The 21,862-nt window shown below is 38.9% G+C and overlaps 2 protein-coding genes across 5 annotated transcripts in view; both read left to right on the forward strand.

Moving 5' to 3' along the window:
• PSMA1 (proteasome 20S subunit alpha 1) overlaps window positions 1–15,684 on the forward strand; it is a 132,618-nt gene extending 116,934 nt beyond the window's left edge. The window contains exons 1-10 of one of the 3 annotated variants that reach the window (XM_012456598.2): window positions 278–421; window positions 1,692–1,736; window positions 2,860–2,961; window positions 3,073–3,176; window positions 6,105–6,193; window positions 7,010–7,080; window positions 7,196–7,325; window positions 10,414–10,493; window positions 13,125–13,235; window positions 15,318–15,684. In XM_012456598.2, the coding sequence (XP_012312021.1) occupies window positions 419–421; window positions 1,692–1,736; window positions 2,860–2,961; window positions 3,073–3,176; window positions 6,105–6,193; window positions 7,010–7,080; window positions 7,196–7,325; window positions 10,414–10,493; window positions 13,125–13,235; window positions 15,318–15,374 (792 nt within the window). In that variant the 5' untranslated portion in view covers window positions 278–418 and the 3' untranslated portion in view covers window positions 15,375–15,684. Of the gene's footprint in view, window positions 1–277; window positions 422–1,691; window positions 1,737–2,859; window positions 2,962–3,072; window positions 3,177–6,104; window positions 6,194–7,009; window positions 7,081–7,195; window positions 7,326–10,413; window positions 10,494–13,124; window positions 13,236–15,317 lie in introns of those variants that run through there. The other 2 variants (XM_064365145.1, XM_064365146.1) reach the window with 2 other exon arrangements.
• A 2,702-nt stretch (window positions 15,685–18,386) lies between these two features.
• The window catches only part of COPB1 (COPI coat complex subunit beta 1), a 44,092-nt gene continuing 40,616 nt past the window's right edge, over window positions 18,387–21,862 (forward strand). The window contains exons 1-2 of one of the 2 annotated variants that reach the window (XM_012456599.2): window positions 18,387–18,499; window positions 19,183–19,330. In XM_012456599.2, coding sequence (XP_012312022.1) covers window positions 19,240–19,330 — 91 coding nt within the window. In that variant the 5' untranslated portion in view covers window positions 18,387–18,499; window positions 19,183–19,239. The remainder of the gene's footprint in view (window positions 18,500–19,182; window positions 19,331–21,862) is intronic. The other variant, XM_012456600.2, reaches the window with a different exon arrangement.

The following is a 21,862-nucleotide window of genomic DNA, read 5'->3' on the forward strand; positions in this document are numbered from 1 at the left end:
GAGAGCGAGTGGCAAGCTAGTATCACCAGGAGTCACAGCTGTTGCCTCGGACGACTTTAGGTGCAGCCCGCTGGCGGGTGAGAAACTGAAGGGAATCCGCAATACACAGGAACCAAGAAGGGCTACGTGACAAGGGCTACCCCGCAGCTCTTAGCCGCCAGCGCTCCCAGCCGAGGGTTTCCCGCCAACCTCAGTTCCCCGATCTTCCGCGGCCCCGCCCGCCGCCGAGAGGTCTGGGAGTTTTAAGGAAGGGGAAGTGTTGCGAGCCTATCGATCACTCTGGAATAGACTGCAATACCCTACGCCGCTGCAGTCAAACTCCCGCAGACTTCTGAGTAGATCGCTGAGCGATAGTTTCGGCAGCACCTCCTGGATTCTTAGTTTTGCTGGAGGCTGCAACCAGGCCCGCGCCGCCACCATGGTACGTTGAATCCCTATCTCTGGAAGGTTTAGGGCAGACGTCCGGTGACTAGGGGATGATGAGCCACCTCTCCTGTCATCCTTAGCGCGGCCCGGGACCACGAGGCATAGGAGCCTCGGCAGACGGCAAGGCTCTGTCAGTGATTCAGCATCTCCGGCCTGGCCGGGCTAGGGGCTGCCGGTAGTGCGTGAGGCCTTTCCGCCGCTTTCGCTTCCCGTGGGGCCTTCAACACTTCCTTCTCGGTCAGCTAGATGAGTTCGCATTTCAGATTCCTCAGTGGAGTAGATTCTGAGCGGTCCAGAATAGCTCCTAGTATGGGAGAGGAGAAGATAGGGACTTGACTTGGAGGCCTACCTGTACCACCAGTGCGGACTTGACCCCCAGGTGTTCCTGGACCGCGTCTGCTTTCCTGGTCGGTCCGTCTGATTTCTCTCTCCCCTAGACTTCGATTAGAAGAGGCCCTTTTCAGTCTTTTTTGTTCAATCACCTAGTTACAGATGAGTAAGCCGAGGATGAGAGAGAAAGTGGTGGAATCAGGGTTACAACATAGCGTTCTGGGTTTTCAGTTCTGTGTCTGCCATTCTAGCACTCAATCTCACTCCCATGATTATTCTCCCCAGTACTGATAGACTTGTTATAGTAGTCTTTATAGCCGTAATGGTTCTATTGGTGCAGCTATTTGTATCCATCTCTAACTTTCTGAGGACGTTTTTGTTCATTAAATATGAATATACAGACAGAGCACTTGTACATTTATAACTACAGTGAACGTTCAAAAACAAGTCATACATGTCCCCAATCATAAAGACAGAAAGGAACGTTTAGATAAAGAACTGTGGGAGTATGTGTTAGTGGGATTTGGGAATAAAAGGAGAAGACTTCAAGAGATGGACATTTAAGCTAACTTAAAGAAAAGGAAGGCTTTTAACCATTTATTAGGGCCCAATAAAACGAAGTAGCATAAGCAAAAATAGGCAAAAAGGTTGATTGTGAACTTTAGTAATTGAGCCTAAAGGGGGTGCTATGGAGGGTGTTAGAATAAGAAGTTGGAAAAATAGGACCCATTTAGATCTGCTTCTCCCTCTCCCACTAGTTTATGGTAAATGTAGAATTGGCTTGCATCTGAGTACAGTAGTAATCTTCCAGTAAGATTGCATGAACAGAGTGCCTTAACATTGAAGGGAAACACAAGCATATTTCTTAATGAATGTTAAGAGTTGGGATTGGTAATGTTCTTCTATTAACAGGTCTTTTTTTCTTTTACTTTCAGTTTCGAAATCAGTATGACAATGATGTCACTGTTTGGAGCCCTCAGGTAAAATAATGTTTTTAAACCATTTCTGTGAAGTGGCTTTTTGTGGCTGTAATATATTTAGAAACTTGTGAGAGCGTAGGCTTGGGAAATATTGAATATAATTATTTCAGATGTTCCTAGAAGTGGCATTTATAATTAAAATAGGTTTCCTGATGGACCTAGAGGACATTATATTAAGTGAAATAAGCCAGAAACAGAAAGAAAAATATTTCATACTCTCACTTACATGTGGGATCTTTTGTTACAAAGGGCAAATATATAGAGATAGAGAATAAAACAGTGGTTACCAGGGTAGGGGGGTGGCAGTGGGGAGGAAAAAAGAGGATCTACAAAGGATACAAAGTAGCAAATATGTAAGTTGAGCAAGTGGAAAGATCTAATGCACCTGAAGACTACAGTTGATAATGCAGGTAGTGCTTTGTATTCAGGATTTTTGCTAAATGAGTGAATTATAGCTCTTGCCACAGCAGAGGAAAATGAGTATGTGAGAAAATGGATGTGTTTATTCTGCTATAGTGACCCTACCATACATGTGTATCTTATAACATGTTGCATACATACCTTAAATATATACAATAAAATTTATTTTAAAAGAGGTTTTTGGCCAGGCACAGTGGCTCATCCCTGTAATCCTAGCACTTTGGGAGGCCAAGGCAGGTAGATTGCTTGAGTCTTGGAATTTAAGACCAGCCTGAATATGAAAGCTTGTCCCTAGAAGAAATACAAAAATTTCATGATCAACATGAAAGCCTGTCCCTAGAAGAAATACAAAGATTAGCTGGGCATGGTGTCACGTGCCCATAGTCCCAGCTGCTGGGGAGGGTGAGGTGAGAGGATTGCTTGAGCCCAGGAGGCAGAGGTCACAGTGAACTGAGGATAACACTATTGCACTCCAGCCTGGGTGACAGAGTGAGAACCTGTCTCAAAAAAAAAAAAAAAGTTTCTTGGTTTAAAAAATATCAGTTGAGATTTAACTATGCTCACCTGACATTTGGAAACTCTAAATTAATTTTTTATTTATAAAAGGTCTTCTTGGCTTAGTTTGGCCAATAAAAAATTAAAAATTAAAAAATAAATAAATAAAAGGTCTTCTAAGATGTGGTGTTTATTTTTTTTTCTTTAGGGCAGGATTCATCAAATTGAATATGCAATGGAAGCTGTTAAACAAGGTTCAGCCACAGTTGGTCTGAAATCAAAAACTCATGCAGTGTTGGTTGCATTGAAAGTAAGTAAAGTAATAAATATGTCTTCCGCTATAGAAAACTATTAATGTAAATTTCCCCATAGACAGTAAGGTTGTAAACTTATTTTTACATCTTATAATGTCTCCATTTAGAGGGCACAGTCAGAGCTTGCAGCTCATCAGAAAAAAATTCTCCATGTTGACAACCATATTGGTATCTCAATCGCGGGGCTTACAGCTGATGCTAGACTCTTATGGTAAGTATAATCATGAAAAATAAACACCCTTTTTGATTCATAATTGATTACTCTTTTCTCAAAAAGATTCAGATAAGATATTTTAAGAAGTTGTCTGCCAGAATTGGCAGACTTGTAAATTAAGATTGTGAATACCTTGGTGGGTTTGAGTTTGTTATTAAATTTTCTATTTTTTGATCTCTGTAGGAGTAACTAATATTAGCACTTTTTAAAAGTCACTCAGTAATATGATGTTTGTTAATGCAGTGTATATTGTTTGATAGCATGTTATGTCTAAGAAGAGCTTGATACTTTTATCTGGTTTCTAAGGACAAGCTGAACTGTACTTGTTTTCTTTGTGCTTGTTTTCTTTAATACATCAGTATTTAGTAGGCATTTTTTTTTTTTTTGCAATGCTCAATACTGGATACTGCAGGGTGTACATAAGTGACTCAGACATGGATCTTGTCTTAAAGGAACTTAAAGGCAAGTTTATCTATAAATTCAAATCTAGTTTATAACAGATAAATTTCTGTGAGAGTCTGAGGAGACAGATTATGAGAAGACAGATCATGGTTGAAAGGCAATCCGTAAATGAAGAGGTAGGGCTTTGAAATCACACAGATTGAGTTCTTGCTTTCACCGACTTAGTATCAGATTGAGCTAAATACCTAAACAAACTGGATACTGCAGGGTGTACATAAGTGACTCAGACATGGATCTTGTCTTAAAGGAACTTAAAGGCAAGTTTATCTATAAATTCAAATCTAGTTTATAACAGATAAATTTCTGTGAGAGTCTGAGGAGACAGATTATGAGAAGACAGATCATGGTTGAAAGGCAATCCGTAAATGAAGAGGTAGGGCTTTGAAATCACACAGATTGAGTTCTTGCTTTCACCCACTTAGTATCAGATTGAGCTAAATACCTAAACACTGAATTTTTTCCAGTGTTTTCTTTGTCAAGGCAATTTTAAAATACTTTTTTATTTTTTATTTTTTTGAGACAGAGTCTTACTCTGTTGCCCATGCTGGAGTGCAGTGGCGCAGTCTTGGCTCACTGCGACCTCTGCCTCCCAGGTTCAAGTGATTCTCCTGCCTAGCCTCCCAAGTAACTGGGATTACAGGTGCCCACCACCATGCCTGGATAATTTTTGTATTTTTAGTAGAAACACGGTTTTGCCATGTTGGCTGGGCTAGTCTTGAACTCCTGACCTCAGGTGATCCACCCACCTTGGCTTCCCAAAGTGCTGAGGTTATAGGGGTGAACCACCACACCAAGTCTATTTTTAAGTATTTTAAATAGCCTACTGTAAAGCATTAACACAGTGCCTTTCAGGTATTATGTGAGTGTGTTGTGGGTGGCAGGTAGTTAGCCAAAACTAATCTCTTAAATTTGTGATTTGATTAGGAAAGAAATAATATAAATTATAAGGGTGGGCCCAGCACAGTAGCTCATACCTGTAATCCCAGCTCTTTGAGAAGCTTAGGGCCAGGAACTTGAGACCAGGGTAACATAGTGAATCTCCATCTCTACAGAAAATTTAAAAACTTAGCTGGGTGTGGGGCCACATACCTGTTGTCCTAGCTATTCAAAAGGCTAAGGTGAGAGGATTGGGTGAGTCCAGAATTTTGAGGTTGCAGTGAGCTATGATAGTGCTACTGTACTTAAGCCTAGATGATAGAGTGAGACTTTAGTCTAAAACAACAGCAGCAGCAAAAGCAGTGTAAATAGTGATGCCATTGTTTAAGAATTTAAAGTTACTCAGCCAGTCCCTTGCTCTTAAGTCAGCAATATAATGACACCCTAAAGAGCTTCCACCTACCCTTCAAAGTGGAAAATGTATTATATTATCCAACACTTTATTTAACCCAGTTTATAAAGTATTTCCATGCCAACACATAATCAACATGAAAACTTCATTAATGAGTTATTGCACATTTTTAAGTACTAAGTCTTTGAAACTTGACATGTTATTTTGTACTTGGAGTACATCTCAATTCAGTCTAGCTACTTTTCAAGGGCTTCACAGCCACATGTGATTATTGCCTACCATATTGGGCAGTATACTTTTAGACAGTGTTGGGAAATGGACTTAAATATAAATACTGAACAAATAGCTTGGTTCCTGTAGTCAACATGATGATCAGATGTGACGTACACATATGCTGGACAAAGCAACATTGAAAGAAAGGGATACGTCCATTTCTTGTTGATCTTCTTTATAGGCATGAATTCTCTTTTCCCCAATGGTAACCTTGCTTGAATTTCATCAGATTTAATGGTGAGACTCAGTGGCTAGTGTCCACTATCTCCTCTAGAGTGCTTCTTATGAATATAAGTAACAGTGGCAGGTACATGTAAAGATGCCCTCTGCTGTGATTTCTATTTCTTACAATTGCCCTATTGGAGAAATGTTAGTCTGCTTTCAAGAAAAAAGGACAGAGTAGATACTCTTTTTGCTGGTTCAAGACCTAGAATTAAGACAAACTTGTTGACAGTGGGAAGGATAAGAGAAGAGAGATTGCTGTTTTTCTCTTGTTCAGCCTTCTCTTCTCTGTTCTATAAGTGCTTTAAGACAAAGATTTCCTAGAGCTAAAAAATATTTCAGTGTTTTTTAAAAACCTTGCCAGGCGTGGTGGCTCATGCCTGTAATCCCAGAACTTTGGGAGGTAGAGGTGGGCAGATCACAAGGTCAGGAGATGGAGACCATCCTGGCCAACATGGTGAAACTCCATCTCAAAAACAAACAAACAAACAAAAAGCCTTATGTGGCTCCAGAGTTTGACACAAAAATGCACCCTCGCAGGCATGTCTTTCTTACCTTCTGTCTTCATTATATGGATGTGATCCATGTAAACGCTTAGAAGAATGCAAAGTGAAATCAAACAATTTAGATTGGAATCATTATTTGTAATTTGAGATTACTAAACTTTTTGTTTCTTTCAGTAATTTTATGCGTCAGGAGTGTTTGGATTCCAGATTTGTATTTGATAGACCACTTCCTGTGTCTCGTCTTGTATCTCTAATTGGAAGCAGTATCCTTTTTATGTTAACATTTACGGATATGAACTTTGAAGGGTTTTGATATTTGTGTTAATTATTAGGAATATGGTAATAACATGACATAGGTAAGATTGTGAAAACTTTAAAACAACAAATTGGGTAGCTCTTTCATTAGCCTGTATAAGCAATTTATATTTGCTAGACATAAATAAACCCAACTTCAGGAAAATTATCCAAGCATCTTTTTAGAGGGGATTTAAAGTTTGTTAATGATTCTAGATGTCCCAAGAAATCCTAGACCCCTTGTATCCAAAAAATCAGGTTTTACCTGGGAAGAAATTATTTTGCTGGCACTCTTAGGTTTGGTAGAAAGTCAAACATTTTATATTAGGCCAAAGAAATAGAGTCCTATTTTATTCTTTCTCTGGTGAATTATGCAACAATTAAGGAAGAAGCCAGAGACCTTTGTTAATAATGTATACTTTGAAAATAAAGATAGTATAGGCCGGGCACAGTGGCTCAAGCCTGTAATCCCAGCACTTTGGGAGGCTGAGGCAGACAGATCACTTGAGGTCAGGAGTTTGAGACCAGCCTGACCAACATGGAGAAATCCCGTCGCTACTGAAAATACAAAAAGGCGTGGTGGCGCATGCCTGTAATCCCAGCTACTTGGGAGGCTGAGGCAGGAGAATCGCTTGAACCCAGGAGGTGGAGGTTGCAGTGAGCCGAGATCGTGCCATTGCACGCCAGCCTGGGCAATAAGAGTGAAACTCCACCCCTCCCCCCCAAAAAAAAGAAAGTAAAGAGTACTTCATTCCTTGTTAAAACAAGCTCTTAACTAGTCTAAGAGACCCAGATACCAACACAACGATATGGCCGGAGACCTTATGGTGTTGGGCTGCTTATTGCTGGTTATGATGTAAGTTCATTGATTATTATTATATTTTAATGATTTTTTTATTAACTAGAAATTTTTATAATTTTTAGCTCAACCAAAGTAAATAATTATGTGGTATATTTATTTCTGTTTGTAGGATATGGGCCCTCACATTTTCCAAACCTGTCCATCTGCTAACTATTTTGACTGCAGAGCTATGTCGATTGGAGCCCGTTCCCAATCAGCTCGTACTTACTTGGAAAGACATATGTCTGAATTTATGGAGTGTAAGTGATAGCCTTGCCCTTTTTTTTTTCCCTCTTCCAGTCTATATAGTAAATAAACATAGTATCCTAAATGCATAAAACTATCAGTCTTATAGAAATAATTTTTTAAAAAATTAGGCCCATGAAGAGTTTATTGTTTCTGTCACATAGACTAGTTTTAACTTCTGGTTATCACAGTAGTTTCAATCACGAGTAGAACTTTTTCAAAATATAAATATATCCCCAGCCTTGAAAATTCTTGATTCAGTTGGTCAGAAGTGTGCCTTGGAGAGTGGAGAGTGGAGAACCATTGTACTACCTGCCAGTTTTAAGTTCTGTTCACTTTTAGTTTTTTGTGAGTCTTTTCTTATTTTAAGCCACAGACATTTCTGCATTAGTAGTCTATAAACAAGAAATAAAAAGGCAGTGTAGCTGTGGGAAAAGAAGGTAAAAGAGTTAAGATGTTATGACAGGGCAGGTTTTCAAATGCTTTGCTTTGCATTGGAAGGAGGGTATTGAGTTTTTACATTTATTTGTCTCATCTGTTTTCTGGTGAAATAGTATTCTTTGGAGGAAATATCTGGGGCTTAGTGAATGCAGAGAAAAAAAGTTTAATTAACATTACTCTTCCAGGCTGGGATTAGTGGCTCACGCCTGTAATCCCAGCAGTTTGGGAGGCTGAGGTGGGTGGATCACCTAAGGTCAGGAGTTCAAGACCAGCCTGGCCAACATGGTGAAATCCCATCTCTATAAAAGAAAAAGAAAAGAAAAGAAAAAGAGAAATATTACTCAAAGCAAACTGTTGTAGGATGACAATAGGTTTAACTTTGGGAAAAGAGGATTCCTTGGACAAATAAGCTTGGTAAATGCTGGCTTAAAGTTTAACATTTTAAATTATAGTAAATAGATTAGGGGTCCCCAAAGTTACCCCTAAATTTGGAGATTTGCTAGGACTTAAAGCACTCAGCACATAGTTGTACTCCCAGGTAAGACTTACAACAATAAAATAACAATACATAGGTGGATTGTTAAGGAAAAATACAGTTGAGAGGAATCTGTGTGCAGGCTTCCTTATGCTCTTTCCTTTCCTCAAGGAGTCACAGAGTACACTTGCAGCAATATGTATGTGATGTTTCTGCCCAGGGAAGCTCATTAGAAACTCAGCGTCCAAAGTTTGATTGAGAACTGGTCATATCAGCACCCTCTGCCTAGCACATTTCAATCTGGATAGAAAATTACTAAAGATTGCAATAAATCTATAGATAATTTTGGGGAGTACTGCTACTTTAATGATACAAGGCATCTGATCCATGAACATGGAATATCTTCATTTATTTAAGTATGTAATTCTTTGGTTGTTTTTTTTTTTTTTTTTTGAGACAGAGTTTCGTTCTTGTTGCCCAGGCTGGTTCAATGGCACGATCTGAGCTCACTGCAACCTCCGCCTCCTGGGTTCAAGTGATTCTCCTGCCTCAGCCTTCTGAGTAGCTGGGATTACAGGCATGCATCACCACACCTGGCTAATTTTGTATTTTTAGTAGCGATGGGATTTCTCCATGTTGGTCAGGCTGGTCTCGAACTCCTGACCTCAGGTGATCTGTCCACCTTGGCCTCCCAAAGTGCTGGGATTACTGTTGTGAGCCACCATGCCTGATCAGGTATTTAATTATTTCACTGTTGTTTTGTAGTTTTCAGTGTACGAGTCATATTTGTCTTACAAGTACTTTATTGTTTTTGGTGCTGTTGTGAATAGAATTGTTTTTTTTTTTTTTTTTTTTTTTTTTTTTTGAGACGGAGTTTCACTCTTGATACCCAGGCTGGAGCGCAATGGCGCGATCTCGGCTCACCGCAATCTCCGCCTCCTGGGTTCAGGCAATTCTCCTGCCTCAGCCTCCTGAGTAGCCGGGATTACAGGCACGCGCCACCGTGCCCAGCTAATTTTTTGTATTAGTAGAGACGGGGTTTCACCATGTTGACCAGGATGGTCTCGATCTCTTGACCTCGTGATCCACCCGCCTCGGCCTCCCAAAGTGCTGGGATTACAGGCTTGAGCCACCGCGCCCGGCCAGAATTGTTTTTTTAATTTCATTTGCATATTATTCATTTCAGCTATGTAGAAATACAATTGATTTTTGTATATCAGTCATGATCCTGCAATCTTGCTGAACTCGTTTATTAATTCCAGTCATTTTTTTTTTATAGATTCCTTACATCATGTCATCTGGGAATAGAGATAGTTGTACTTTCTCCTTTCTAATTGCCCTGGCTGGAACCTCTGGTACAATGATGAATAGAAGTTGCATGAACAGACATTCTTTTTTTGTTCCTTAACTTAAGGGAAAAGCCTTTAGTCATTCACTATTAAGAATGACGTTAGCTGTCAGCTTTTTGTAGATGCCCTATATGAGACTGAAGAGGTCCTTTCAATTACTAGTTTGTGTTTTTATTATGCAAAGATTTTAGGTTTTATCATGTGCTTTTAAGGCATCTCTTGAGGTGGTTATGCAGGTTTTCCCCCTTCCTTCTATTAAGGTGTGTTACACTGACTTTCTGTTGTTAAACTAACTTTTCATTCTTGGGATAAATCTTGCTTGTATATGGTAGATAATTTTTTTTATATGTTGCCAGGTTCAGTTTGTAGTTTTGTTTTTTTTTGTTTTTGTTTTTTTTGGTTTTTTTGCATCTATATTCTGATCTGTAGTTTTCTTTTCTTGTGATGTCTTTGTTCTTGGTATCAATACTGGCCACATTGAAAAAGTTGGAGACTCCTTTTTACAGTGAGCAAATAGAGGGACTAGGATTCTACAGAACACATTCCACAAAACTTTGAGTTCTATAATTTGTAGTAGGGATTTTGATTTGACCTAGCAAAAGAGAAGATCAGAACTGTGACAAAAATCATGAGTCCTTTCATTAAATAAATTAATAGGCAGCAGTGTCATAGAATGCTCTTTAAAGATTATATGTCTAGCATTAAACTTGGCTGTTTTTATTGTGATAAGTTTAGTGTGTAACTAAAAACCACAATTTCAGGCTGTAGATCTGATAAATAAAAGAAGCTTAGCATAACAATGAAATTAAGAAATAATTGTTAATTTATTACATACAGGCAATTTAAATGAACTAGTTAAACATGGTCTGCGTGCCTTAAGGGAGACACTTCCTGCAGAACAGGACCTAACTACAAAGGTAAATATTATCTTTTCCAATTGTAGATATTAACATTACAGTTTAAACCTTTATTGCATAAATGTAATGGAGTATATATACCACATTCTTTAATTTGGGATATGATTGTCTTGGCTTTTTTTTTTTTGACAAATGAGCATGTACCATGTGCAGGCACTTTCTAGTCATTGAAAATATAGTAAACGCAGCAAATATCTTGTCCTTCATGGAACATAACATCCTAGTAGGGAAAGATAGACAGTATATACATAAGTACATTATATAGTATGTTAGAAGGGGCTAAATGCTATGTAAAAAATTTTAAAAAGGGTTTAAAAAGAGAAAGAATGGCCAATTGGGTGAAGGTAGATGTAATTTAAAATAGGTGGACAAGGATATCCTCACCAAGAAAGTGCAATTTGAGGACAAGATATAAAGGAGGTAAGTGAATGTGAGCTATGCAGATGTCTAGAGCATGATTATTCTAGGAAATACAAATGCAGATTCAAGGCAAGGAGGCCAGTAGTGATGGGGTCAGTGATCAAGAGGAAGAGGAAAAGGAAAGAAATCAGAGAGGTAATGGAGGTCTTATAAGCCATTGTGGGTACTCTGCATTTTACTGAGTCGGCTATTAAAAGTTTGAGCAGAGGAATACCATAATTTGGTTTAGGTTCTAGGACAGTCACTCTGGTTGCCAATTTAACAACAGATTGTGGGGGTATAGGTAGATAGATAGTGGAGCTATGAGTAGAAATAGTTTTAAGGCTATTTAGGTAATTCATGTGAGAGATGATAGTGATTGGAGCAGAGTAAGTTAAAGATGAAGAGGAGTGGTTTAATTTTGGATATCTTTTGAAATTACAGCCAAAAAGGTTTGCTAATAGATTTGTTGTAGCTTTTGAGGGGGAATGTCTCCAAGGTTTTGGGCCTGATTAATTGAAAAGAAAAATTTATGATTTACTGAGATGAAGAAGACAGTGGGAGGAACAGGTTTTAGAGTAGGCATTGGGGAGGAAGATCAGGTAGTCAGTTGTAGACTTGTAAAATTTGAAATGCCTTATTGTCCAATTGACGATACAGAGTAGGCAGTTATAAGCAAGCCCTGGAGTTCCATGGAGAGTGGTCCAACCTACACTTCAAATGTTTGAAATCTTTATATAGAAATGGCATTTAGAGTCTGGACTGGAAGAGATCGGAATTGAATAGTTAGACAAGCATTGTGAGGACTGAACCAAGAACACTCTAACCTTTAGCAACTGGGAGATGAGTAGATATTGGCAGATAAGACTGAGAAAAGTGGTCAAAGAAGAAGGAGGAAAACTTGGAAAATGAGGCATCTTTGGAGGCAAATGAATAAACTTTCAAGGAGGAAGGGCCATGAAGTTGTCACTGAGGACTTCACAAAACAGCCTTAATGGAATGATAAGGCAAAAACTTGATAGGAGTGGAATCAGGAGAGAATGGTTGAAGAGGAATTGGAGATAGCTCTTTGGAGGATATTTTCTGTTGACGGTCCATAGGAATGGAGTAGTGACTGGAAGAGAAGAGAGTAAGGAATTGTTTTGTTTTGTTTTGTTTTTTAAGATGGAAGAAATTACATCACATTTGCTGCATGATTTTGAGAGTAATCCAAGTAAATTTAGGGAAGCATTTACATAGGAAAAATAATGAGAAAGTTGTTAGAGCAATGTCCTTTAATAGTACACAGGTGGAAGGGTTGGCCCTAGAGAGGAAATTGTAATGAGAAAGGAGAGAATCTAGGGATATAGGTACAGGAAAGAGTGGATACAGTGGGAGCTTGTGAAAGTTCTCTTCCAGTTGCTTATGTTTTCTCAGTAATACAAGAACAAGGTTTTCAGCTACAAACAGCTTGGAGAATGTTAGAAAGAAGTGTCCAAAAGTAGGGGAGAATGAATAATGTAGGAACTGGTATAGTGGGATCCAGAAACCACTAAGGCCTACTTGAGGTTAATAATCATTAGTTAAAGTGAGATTAATCAGTCTTACAAAGCCATTTTGTTATAGTGATTGGATAATTATTGTTTAATATCAATGTGAAGACTTTATAGCCCACATAATCTTTTTTTTTTTTTTTTTTTTTTGAGGCAGAGTCTTGCTTTGTCGCCAGGCGCCAGGCTGGAGTGCAGTGGCGCGATCTCAGCTCACTGCAACCTCTGCCTCCTGGGTTCAAGCAGTTCTCCTGTCCCAGCCTCCCAAGTAGTTGGGACTACAGGCACGCGCCACCATGCCCAGCTAATTTTTGTATTTAAGTAGAGACGGGGTTTCACCATGTTGGCCAGGATGGTCTCGATCTCTTGACCTCGTGATCCATCCACCTCAGCCTCCCAAAGTGCTGGGATTACAGGCATGAGCCACCGCACCTGGCCGCCTGCATAATCTTTTAAAAAAAATGTTTCTTAATACAGATCTTTGGAGTTACTCATGATAATCAACAGTGAGTATTAATATTAAATCTGCAAATGACAAGGGTCTGCTAGTTTCTTTTTTCCCCTACACATAAGTAGTTTTTAAAGTTTTATTCAAGTACTATATAAATTCTTATTCTGCTTTCTTCACTCAGTATTTTATCATATATATTTTTTCAGCCAAATTCTCTTAATTATTTTACTTTTATGATTTTTTACCCCTCAGAATGTTTCCATTGGAATTGTTGGTAAAGACTTGGAGTTTACAATCTATGATGATGATGATGTGTCTCCATTCCTGGAAGGTCTTGAAGAAAGACCACAGAGAAAGGCACAGGTATAATAACACAAGAGGCTTTAGTTCTATTGTAAGATACTGTTATTACCACAACTGTGTTTGTAAATTTTCCATTTTGTCTTAAATATTGAAATGGGCCCATAATTCAAATAGCAATAGGGAAATTAAGAACTGAGTAAAGTTAAATATTGAGGGGACAGTGATATCCATAAACACAAAAAGGGAGAAGCATTGATTATTTGATTATCTATTGCTAGTTAATAAGCTACCCCAAAACTTAGGGGCTTAGAACAACAAACACTACTTCTCATAATTTTGCGGCTGACTGGGACTCAGCTACATGGTTCTTTGCTGGTCTCATCTGGGATCTCTCAAACATTGCAGTCATTTGTGGGGTGCAACTGGAACACCCAAGATAACTTTAGTCCCATGTCTTCTTTACTCATACCTTCTAGGTGTCTTAGAAGAGCATCTAGAAGGCAGAGACCTCTACTAGGATGACTGAGCCTCTGTCCATGTAGTCTCAGGGCCGCTTCTTCACCAGTGGGTCTCTAGCATCTTGGCAACTCAGGGCTTGCAAAAGTCAGAAGTGAAAGTTGCCAGACGTTCTTAAGGCTGAGACACAGGACTGGCACAACATCACCTGTACACATTCTGTTTGTTAAAGTGTGTCACTGGCTAGACCCAGATTCTGTGTGAGTGGAGACTGGGAGAAATACTCATTGGGGCCAGCTTTGGACACTAAGATGGCTCTTCATAAAGAGAAACGCATCGAGAAGTAAATCTCAGGTTAAATATGGGTCTTTTTGCTGAATGTTTAGAATACACATTTGCTATTTATAGATGCTTATTTGATAGCTGTGTAATTGAAAGTAAAAAAGAATCTAGTATGGAAATTTCTATAGCATGTGTTTGTTCAACTTGAAAAGGACATTGTTGGTACTATTTGGGGGAGTAAGATTTGTAGTATTTAAAGTAAGTAGCACTGTTGGGAAGCATGCTGTGAAATACCACACAGAGTTTAGTAAAGGGGTAAAGAATGTCTAACAAGTGCTGATGGTATTTTAAGCATAGTAGTGATAATATAAGGAAAGCTTTTACTCCTGAGCAATACAAAGTACAATAAAATGGTAGAATTGTTCAATGATGTTTAGGTTTTCAGAACTGTGAAATTATATATACAGTTACCTTTGAACAGTGTGGGGGTTAGTAGTACCAAACCCCAACACAGTAGAAAATCCACATATAACTTTTGACTCCCAAAATCTTTTGATAGCCTGCTGTTGACTGGAAGCCTTACCAATAACATAAATAGTCAATTAACACATTTAGATTAGTTTCTTTTTTGTTGTTTTTTAAGACAAGGTCTTGCCCTCTTGTCCAGGCTGGAGTGCAGTGGTGCCATCATAGCTCACTGCAAGGTCGAACTCCTGGGCTCAAGTGATTCTCCCATCTCACCTCCCTTCACCCCCACCGCCACCAAGTAGCTGAGACTACAGGTTCGTGCCACCATGCCCAGCTAGTTTTTTTTGTTTTTAGTAGAGACGGGATCCCACTGTGTTGCCCAGGCTGGTTTCAAACTCCTGGGCTCAAGTAATCCTCCTGCCTCAGCATCCCAACTGTGTTGGGATTGCAGATGTGAACCACTGCATCTGACCGAATAGACTGGTTTCTACATATATTTTATGCATTCATGGCATACCTTTTTCTTATTTTTTTTTTTTTAATATTTCTAGGCTACACAGTTGGTCTGCTAGTTTATATTTATTGGAAAAAAAAAAAAAACTTCACCCTAAACAATGTTAGAGTAAAAGCAAACAAAAAAGAAAAAAGAAAAAAATCTACATGTGCAAGTGGACCCTCACTGTTTAAACCTGTGTTGTTCAAGGACTAACTGTATTTTTTTAATAAAAAAATATTTATTTACCTCAAATCATGAGCACTCAAGGAGAAAAAAAAGCTTTGCTCAGAAATGTTAACAGGACAGTGAACTAAAACTGAGTATTCAGAATATCTTTTTACCTCTTTTTCTCCATTTTTTATAATGTAATATTTGTGATTAGATGTATATATTGATCAGGTGTTCATTTTACATATTTTCTTTTTTCTTTCCCTGTTAAGCCTGCTCAACCTGCTGATGAACCTGCAGAAAAGACTGATGAACCAATGGAACATTAAGTGATAAGCCAGTCTATATATGTATTATCAAATATGTAAGAATACAGGCACCACATACTGATGACAGTAATTATACTTTGAACCAAAAGTTGCAGAGTAGTGGAATGCTATGTTTTAGGTATCAGTCCAGATGTGAGTTTTTCCAAGCAACCTCACTGAAACCATATAATGGAATACATTTTCTTTGAAAGGGTCTGTATAATCATTTTCTAGAAAGTATGGGTATCTGTACTAATGTTTTTATATGAAGAAAATAGGTGTCTTTGTGGTTTTAAACACAACTGTGAAATAAAATTGTTTCACCACCCTGGTATATTGGGTTTTTGTTTTTTCAAGTAGCTTCAACTATATATAGTAGTATGGGATTATAACTGATCATTTGCCAAATTAAATTGCCCTATTTTTAGTGATGGAGAAAAATAATACCTCTTATCTATCATAGCCTTATAACAATTCTCCAGTGTATAGACTGGCTGCCTAAGAATCCGTGGAGATTTGGTTTAGAATACAAGTTTCAGGGTTCAACCGTGGTGATTCTGATTAAAATCTAAGAAACCACCACTTCCTGACATAAACATCAGTTATCATATGAATGGTTTTCTTTCCAACCAGCAGATGGCAGTAGTTGTAGCTCTGGTCTTTGTAGGGAACTTCCGCAAAAATAACACTTGGGAAATTTTAATCCCAAACCTTTTATCCTCTCCAGTCCCACTCCAGCATGATCTTTAATTTCCCTTCTTTTATTCCCATGAGTGGTATACTCAGGTGTTGCAGAACCATTTTTATCTTAGACCATGCAAAATGAAATTAAAGGAAATCTGATTAAAAAAAAAACCCTCATAATCCAAAATTTGGCTGCTGATGTCTAGAGGAGTTATTTTATTTTATGAGATAATACATTCTGAAGAGAAGTTCATTTATAGATAGTAACCTATTTTAGACCTATTTCTAATTAGCTACTATTGGCTTTGGGCAAGTTACTTAGCCCTATTTTAAGGAAACCCTTTGGAGAATCATAGTGAGGGAGAATTTATGTGATAACACCTTTTAAGCGCTAAAATTCATAAAATGTTATTTTTCCCCCCAACTTTTCTCAAATCTTAAAAAGCCTTAGTAGGTTTAAATCCCTCTGATTTCTTAAAGAGAGTGGTAAAAGTAGCCCTGGGAGTCTTATTAAGGAAAAGATTCTTAAGTATTCTTATTAAGGGAAAGATGTCTTAAGTACTAGAATGTGTGAGATGTCTGTTTCTCCAGCAGTGGCCTCAAGAACCTACCATGTAAGCTTGGGAGTTAGATGCAAGTACCATGTGGCTGTTTGACCTACAATGGGTTGCATCAAGCACATGTAACTTTACACACACCACACACACACACATACACACACACACACACACAATAAAACAGTGAAACTCGGCAACTCCCACCTGCCTCCACACTCAGTGGATATGTAGTCTGGGGAGGGAGCATAGTGGGAAATTTAATAATCTGCTCTTTACTTAGGCAGGTCTGTCTTCCATTGTGTCTTCCATTGGGTAAGCCTCTGTCTTCACTGAATTATTCTATTGTTTAAAGACATTGTGGCCGGGCGCAGTGGCTCATGCCTGAGATCCTAGCACTTTGGGAGGCAAGGCAGGTGGATCACCTCAGGTCAGCAGTTTGAGATCAGCCAGGCCAACATGGCGAAACTCCATCTCTACTAAAAAATACAAAAATTAGCTGGGCATAGTAGTGCGCACCTGTAGTCTCAGCTACTTGGGAGGCTGAGGCAGGAGAATTGCTTGAACGTGGTTGGCGAAGGTTGCAGTGAGCCAAGATCGTGCCACTACTCCAGCCTAGCCAGGCGACAGAGCAAGACTCCATCTCAAAAAATAAAGATATTGTATGTTTATCATTGTGGAACATGCACCTGTTCCACAAATGCAAACCATTAGTTGGCTTGTATTCAGCTGAAAAAAAAATTATTGTACTTCGGGAGCAATTTAAGTAGTTTTTTCAATGTGACTTTTAGTCATATACTGACTTTAGAACTTAAAACCCTCCCCACTCCATTAATACTCAACCCTACTGTACATAGAGTTCATTGTGATGCCCTTCCATGTTTTAGTTTGTTGTACTCACATATTCCATTTACTCTTTTGAATAATTACAAACAGTGAAATTCCTAATGATGTTTTATAAAGCCTCTCACTTTGATACAAAGATACTCAATTCACCTGGAATTTATTGAGCATGTATATGTCCAGCTCTGAAGAACTCGCATGGAATAAAAGGCAGTGGCTGGGTGTGTTGGCTCACACCTATAATCCCAACACTTTGAGAGGCCAAGGTGGGAGGATTACTTGAGTTCAGGAGTTCAAGACCAGCCTGAACAATACAGTGAGACCCCCATCTCTACAAAATTTTTTATAAGTTAGCTGGGCGTGGTAGTACACACCCGTAGTCCCAGCTACTCAGGAAATTATACCAATGTGACTTTCGACTTTCAAATAACTCCAGCCCTTCCTGCATAGAGGCAGATTTAAACTACTAGCGATTTAAGAACGGAAATGGATTTTAATCTAGTGATCATTAATAAAATAACTGAAATTACTTTCCCAATAGTATTAGTTACTTTCCCAGTTTATTAGCAGGTGAGCAAGAAAAAGGATTCCTGAGTTTCCACTTTCCAGTCCTGAGCTCTTTTTCACGGGAACACAGCCCTGTAAAAGTTTCCCTCGCCAAGCACTTCCTCCCCTTTACTGTTACTGTGAGAAGGAACGATTTCCAGTCAGCTTTTAAATGAGACAGTGCTTAACTCAGCGCTTGGCTTGCAGGAGAAACTATAAAATAAGTGGTTTCATTGCTCTGCGGCCTAATCCACCCCTAGACGAGAGAAGAGGAAGAAAATAGGGTATACTTGAAGCGCGCAAGTGCTGCACAAAGAAAGCATGTCCTCTCTGAGTCGCCGTAGGTGCTAGGTGGCTGTGGCTTCGTTCGTTACCCCACCCCCTTCCACGTCAGCCGAGGACTCCGGAGTTGCCGCTGCTGCTGCGGGTTGGAGTTGGAGTAGACGGGTCCGCGGCTGCCCCAACCACTGCCTCTCGGAGCCTGGTAGTGGGCCACAAAGCTCCAATCCCGAACGCGTGGTGGGTCGGGCAGAGTCGGAAGAACTGGCTCTCCAGATGGAGGATGAGAAAGGGGAGCAACTAGGCCTCTTGCGTCTGGGCCTGGCAAAGGGGACCGGGTGGGGGCGGGGGACTAGGAAGCTCCGAGTCCGACGCTCCATTCTGCCCTCTGTATTGGCCAGGGGTCTTTTCCCTCCCAAGACCCTGAGGCTTGCCCTTTCTGGCCGAGGCCTGCTTTGCTATAGGAAGGGGACGAGGAAGCGGGTGGGTCGAGGTGGGAGTTTCACGGGCAGATTAAGGGACCCGCAGACAACAGTCGGAACCCACCGGGGACCTCGATAAAGCGCTTTAGGGTTTTGGCAGAGTATTCAGGCACAAGGTCTCTTTCTTTACTTGAGCATGCAGATTGTGTGTTGTGTAAAAAATCTTATGTTCCATAACATTGTGGGGTGGGGCTGGGGGACTGTCACTGCTCTGTGGGCCTTCATTCTGCTGTACAACATTCTCAAACACCGGACCGGGATGTGATGAGGGAGTGATAGATAATATACCTTATGCTGGAGCTGACGGTGTGGTTTTTACTAAAATTTATTTTTATGGAAACACTATATAGATTGACCTGCCCTTTCTAATACATCACTATAGTTACTGGTTTGTGGGTTAAAAAAAAAATTGTCATGATATCCCTGTGTTTATTTTTCTAGATTTTCTGACATCCTTAAATCATATATCGAGGATTGATTATAATATAACCAGAAATCATGACAGCTGCTGAGAACGTGTGCTACACGTTAATTAACGTGCCAATGGATTCAGAACCGCCATCTGAAATTAGCTTAAAAAACGATCTAGGTAAACTTTGATATTATTTTGAAAATGAAATGAAAAAAGAAAAAAAAATAAAAACCTCATATTTCATATTCTTTTATAATTAGAAATGCTTAATTTTTGTCTAAATACGTTTTTCTAGGATCTCTTCAATAGACCTTTTATTAAAAATGTGAACTTATTTAGACTAAATATTGGTAGTTTGAAATAGAACATCTCAGTTTATCTAAGTAAAGCTAAAGAAATTGTAATAGTTTAGATAGTCCTCAAAATGTCCTAATTTTTGTGCAGCTCAATATATTATACTTAATGTAGCTAATGATTTTTTCTAGGCATCAGGTTGAGGATGTATATTGGAATATATTAATTCCATCCTTCACTTAACTTCATGTTACTTAGCTTGTAAAACCAAAATAACTTTGTTCTTTGGGTTATAAAGAAATTGTAATAGTTTAGATATTCCTCAAAATGTCCTAATTTTTGTGCAGTTCGATATATTATATTTAATGTAGCTGATTATTTTTTCTAGGCATCGGGTTGAGGATGTGTATTGGAGTATCTTATTTCCATCGTGCGCTTAACTTCATATTACTTAGCTTGTAAAACCAAAAGAACTTTGTTCTTTGGGTTACCCACCCAAACAGTTAACACTGGAATAAACATGTGTTTCCAGTAAGGTTTAACTTTTCATTTTTTTAAGCATTTTTGCAAATAAGAACTATATTTCTGAATTTTATTTTTTTAATGTTTAATTTGTGTGGGTACACAGTAGGTATATATATTTATGGGGTACATGAAATGCTTTGATACAGGCATGCAGTGCATAATCACATCATGGAAAAATGGATTATCTATCCCCTCAAGCATTTATCCTTTGTGTGACAATCCAATTATATATATTTTTAGTTATTTTTAAATGTACAATTAAATTATTGACTGTAGTTACCCTGTTGTGCTATCAAATATTGGGTCTAACTTACTTTTTCTAACTTTTTTTAATACTCATTAACCATCCCTACTTCCCTCCCACTCCCCTTCCCGCCTCTGATAACCATTTTTTTACTCTATCTCTATGAGTTTGTTTTGATTTTTAGCTTCCACAAATAAGTGAGAACATGTGAAGTTTGTTTTTCTGTGCCTGACTTATTTCACATAACATAATGACCTCCAGTTCCATCCTTGTGGTTGCCAATTACAGGATCTCATTCTTTTTTATGGCTAAATAGTACTCTATTGTGTATATGTACCACATTTTCTTTATCCATTTATCTGTTGATGGACACTTAGGTTGCTTTCAAGTTTTGGCTGTTGCAAACAATGCCACAACAAACAGGAGTGCAGATATCTCTTTGATGTACTCATTTCCGTTCTTTTGGATATATACCCAGCAGTTGGATTGCTGAATCATGGTACTCTATTTTTAGTTTTCTGAGGACCCCCCCCAAACTGTTCTCCATACTGGCTGTACTAATTTACATTCTCACACAAAAAAAATGTATGAGGGTTCCCTTTTCTCCACATCCTCTCCAGCATTTGTTATTTTAGATAAAGGCTATTTTAACTGGGCTGAGATGATATCTCATTGTAGATTTGATGTGCATTTCTCTGATGATCAGTGCTGTTGAGCACCTTTTCATATGCCTGTTTGCCATTTGTATATCTTTTTTTTGAGAAATGTCTATTCAAATCTTTTGCCCATTTTAAAATTAGACTATGAGATTTTTTTTCTTCCTGTAGAATTGTTTGAGCTCTGCCAGGTGCAGTGGTATGTGCCTGTAGTCCCAGCACTTGGGAGGCTGAGGCTGGAGGATCGCTGGAGTCCAGGAGTTCTGGGCTGTAGTGCCCTATGCCGGATGGGGTGTCCGTACTAAGTTTGGCATCAATATGGTGACCTCCCGGGAGCGGGGGACAACCAGGTTGCCTAACGAGGGGTGAACCGGCCCAGGTAGGAAATGGAGCAGGTCAAAACTCCCGTGCTGATCAGTAGTGGGATCGTGCCTGTGAATAACTACTGCACTCCAGCCTGGGCAACATAGCAAGACCCCATCTCTTAAAAAAAAAAAGAATTGTTTGAGCTCCTTATGTATTCTGGTTATTAATCCCTTGTCAGATGGGTAGTTTGCACATATTTTCTCTTATTCTGTGAGTTGTCTCATTATGCTGATTGCTTCCTCTGCTGTGCAGAAGCTTTAACTTGATTTGATCCCATTTGTCCATTTTTGCTTTGGTTGCCTTTGCTTGTGGGGTATTACTCAAGAAATTTTTGGCCAGACCAATGTCCTGGAGATTTTCCCCAATGCTTCATTTTAGTAGTTTCATAGCTTGCGGTCTTAGATTTAAGTCTTTAATCCATTTAGATTTTATTTTAGTATAAGTTGAGAGATAAGGGACTAGTTTCTACATTAACTTGGTTAGGAACCAGAAATCTAAACTATTGCCTTCATATTCTATATAAAGAGTCTGAGATCCGAGATAAATGACTTGAGCAAAGACAGCTTGTTTGTGGCAGAGCCAGGTGGAGAACTCTTGTCCCTTGGGTTTGTACCTTTATTACCA

The sequence above is a fragment of the Aotus nancymaae genome, unplaced genomic scaffold (assembly GCF_030222135.1).
Source record: "Aotus nancymaae isolate 86718 unplaced genomic scaffold, 86718_ANA_hifiasm-v0.15.2.pri h1tg000059l, whole genome shotgun sequence".
In the NCBI taxonomy this organism is placed as follows: domain Eukaryota; kingdom Metazoa; phylum Chordata; class Mammalia; order Primates; family Aotidae; genus Aotus; species Aotus nancymaae.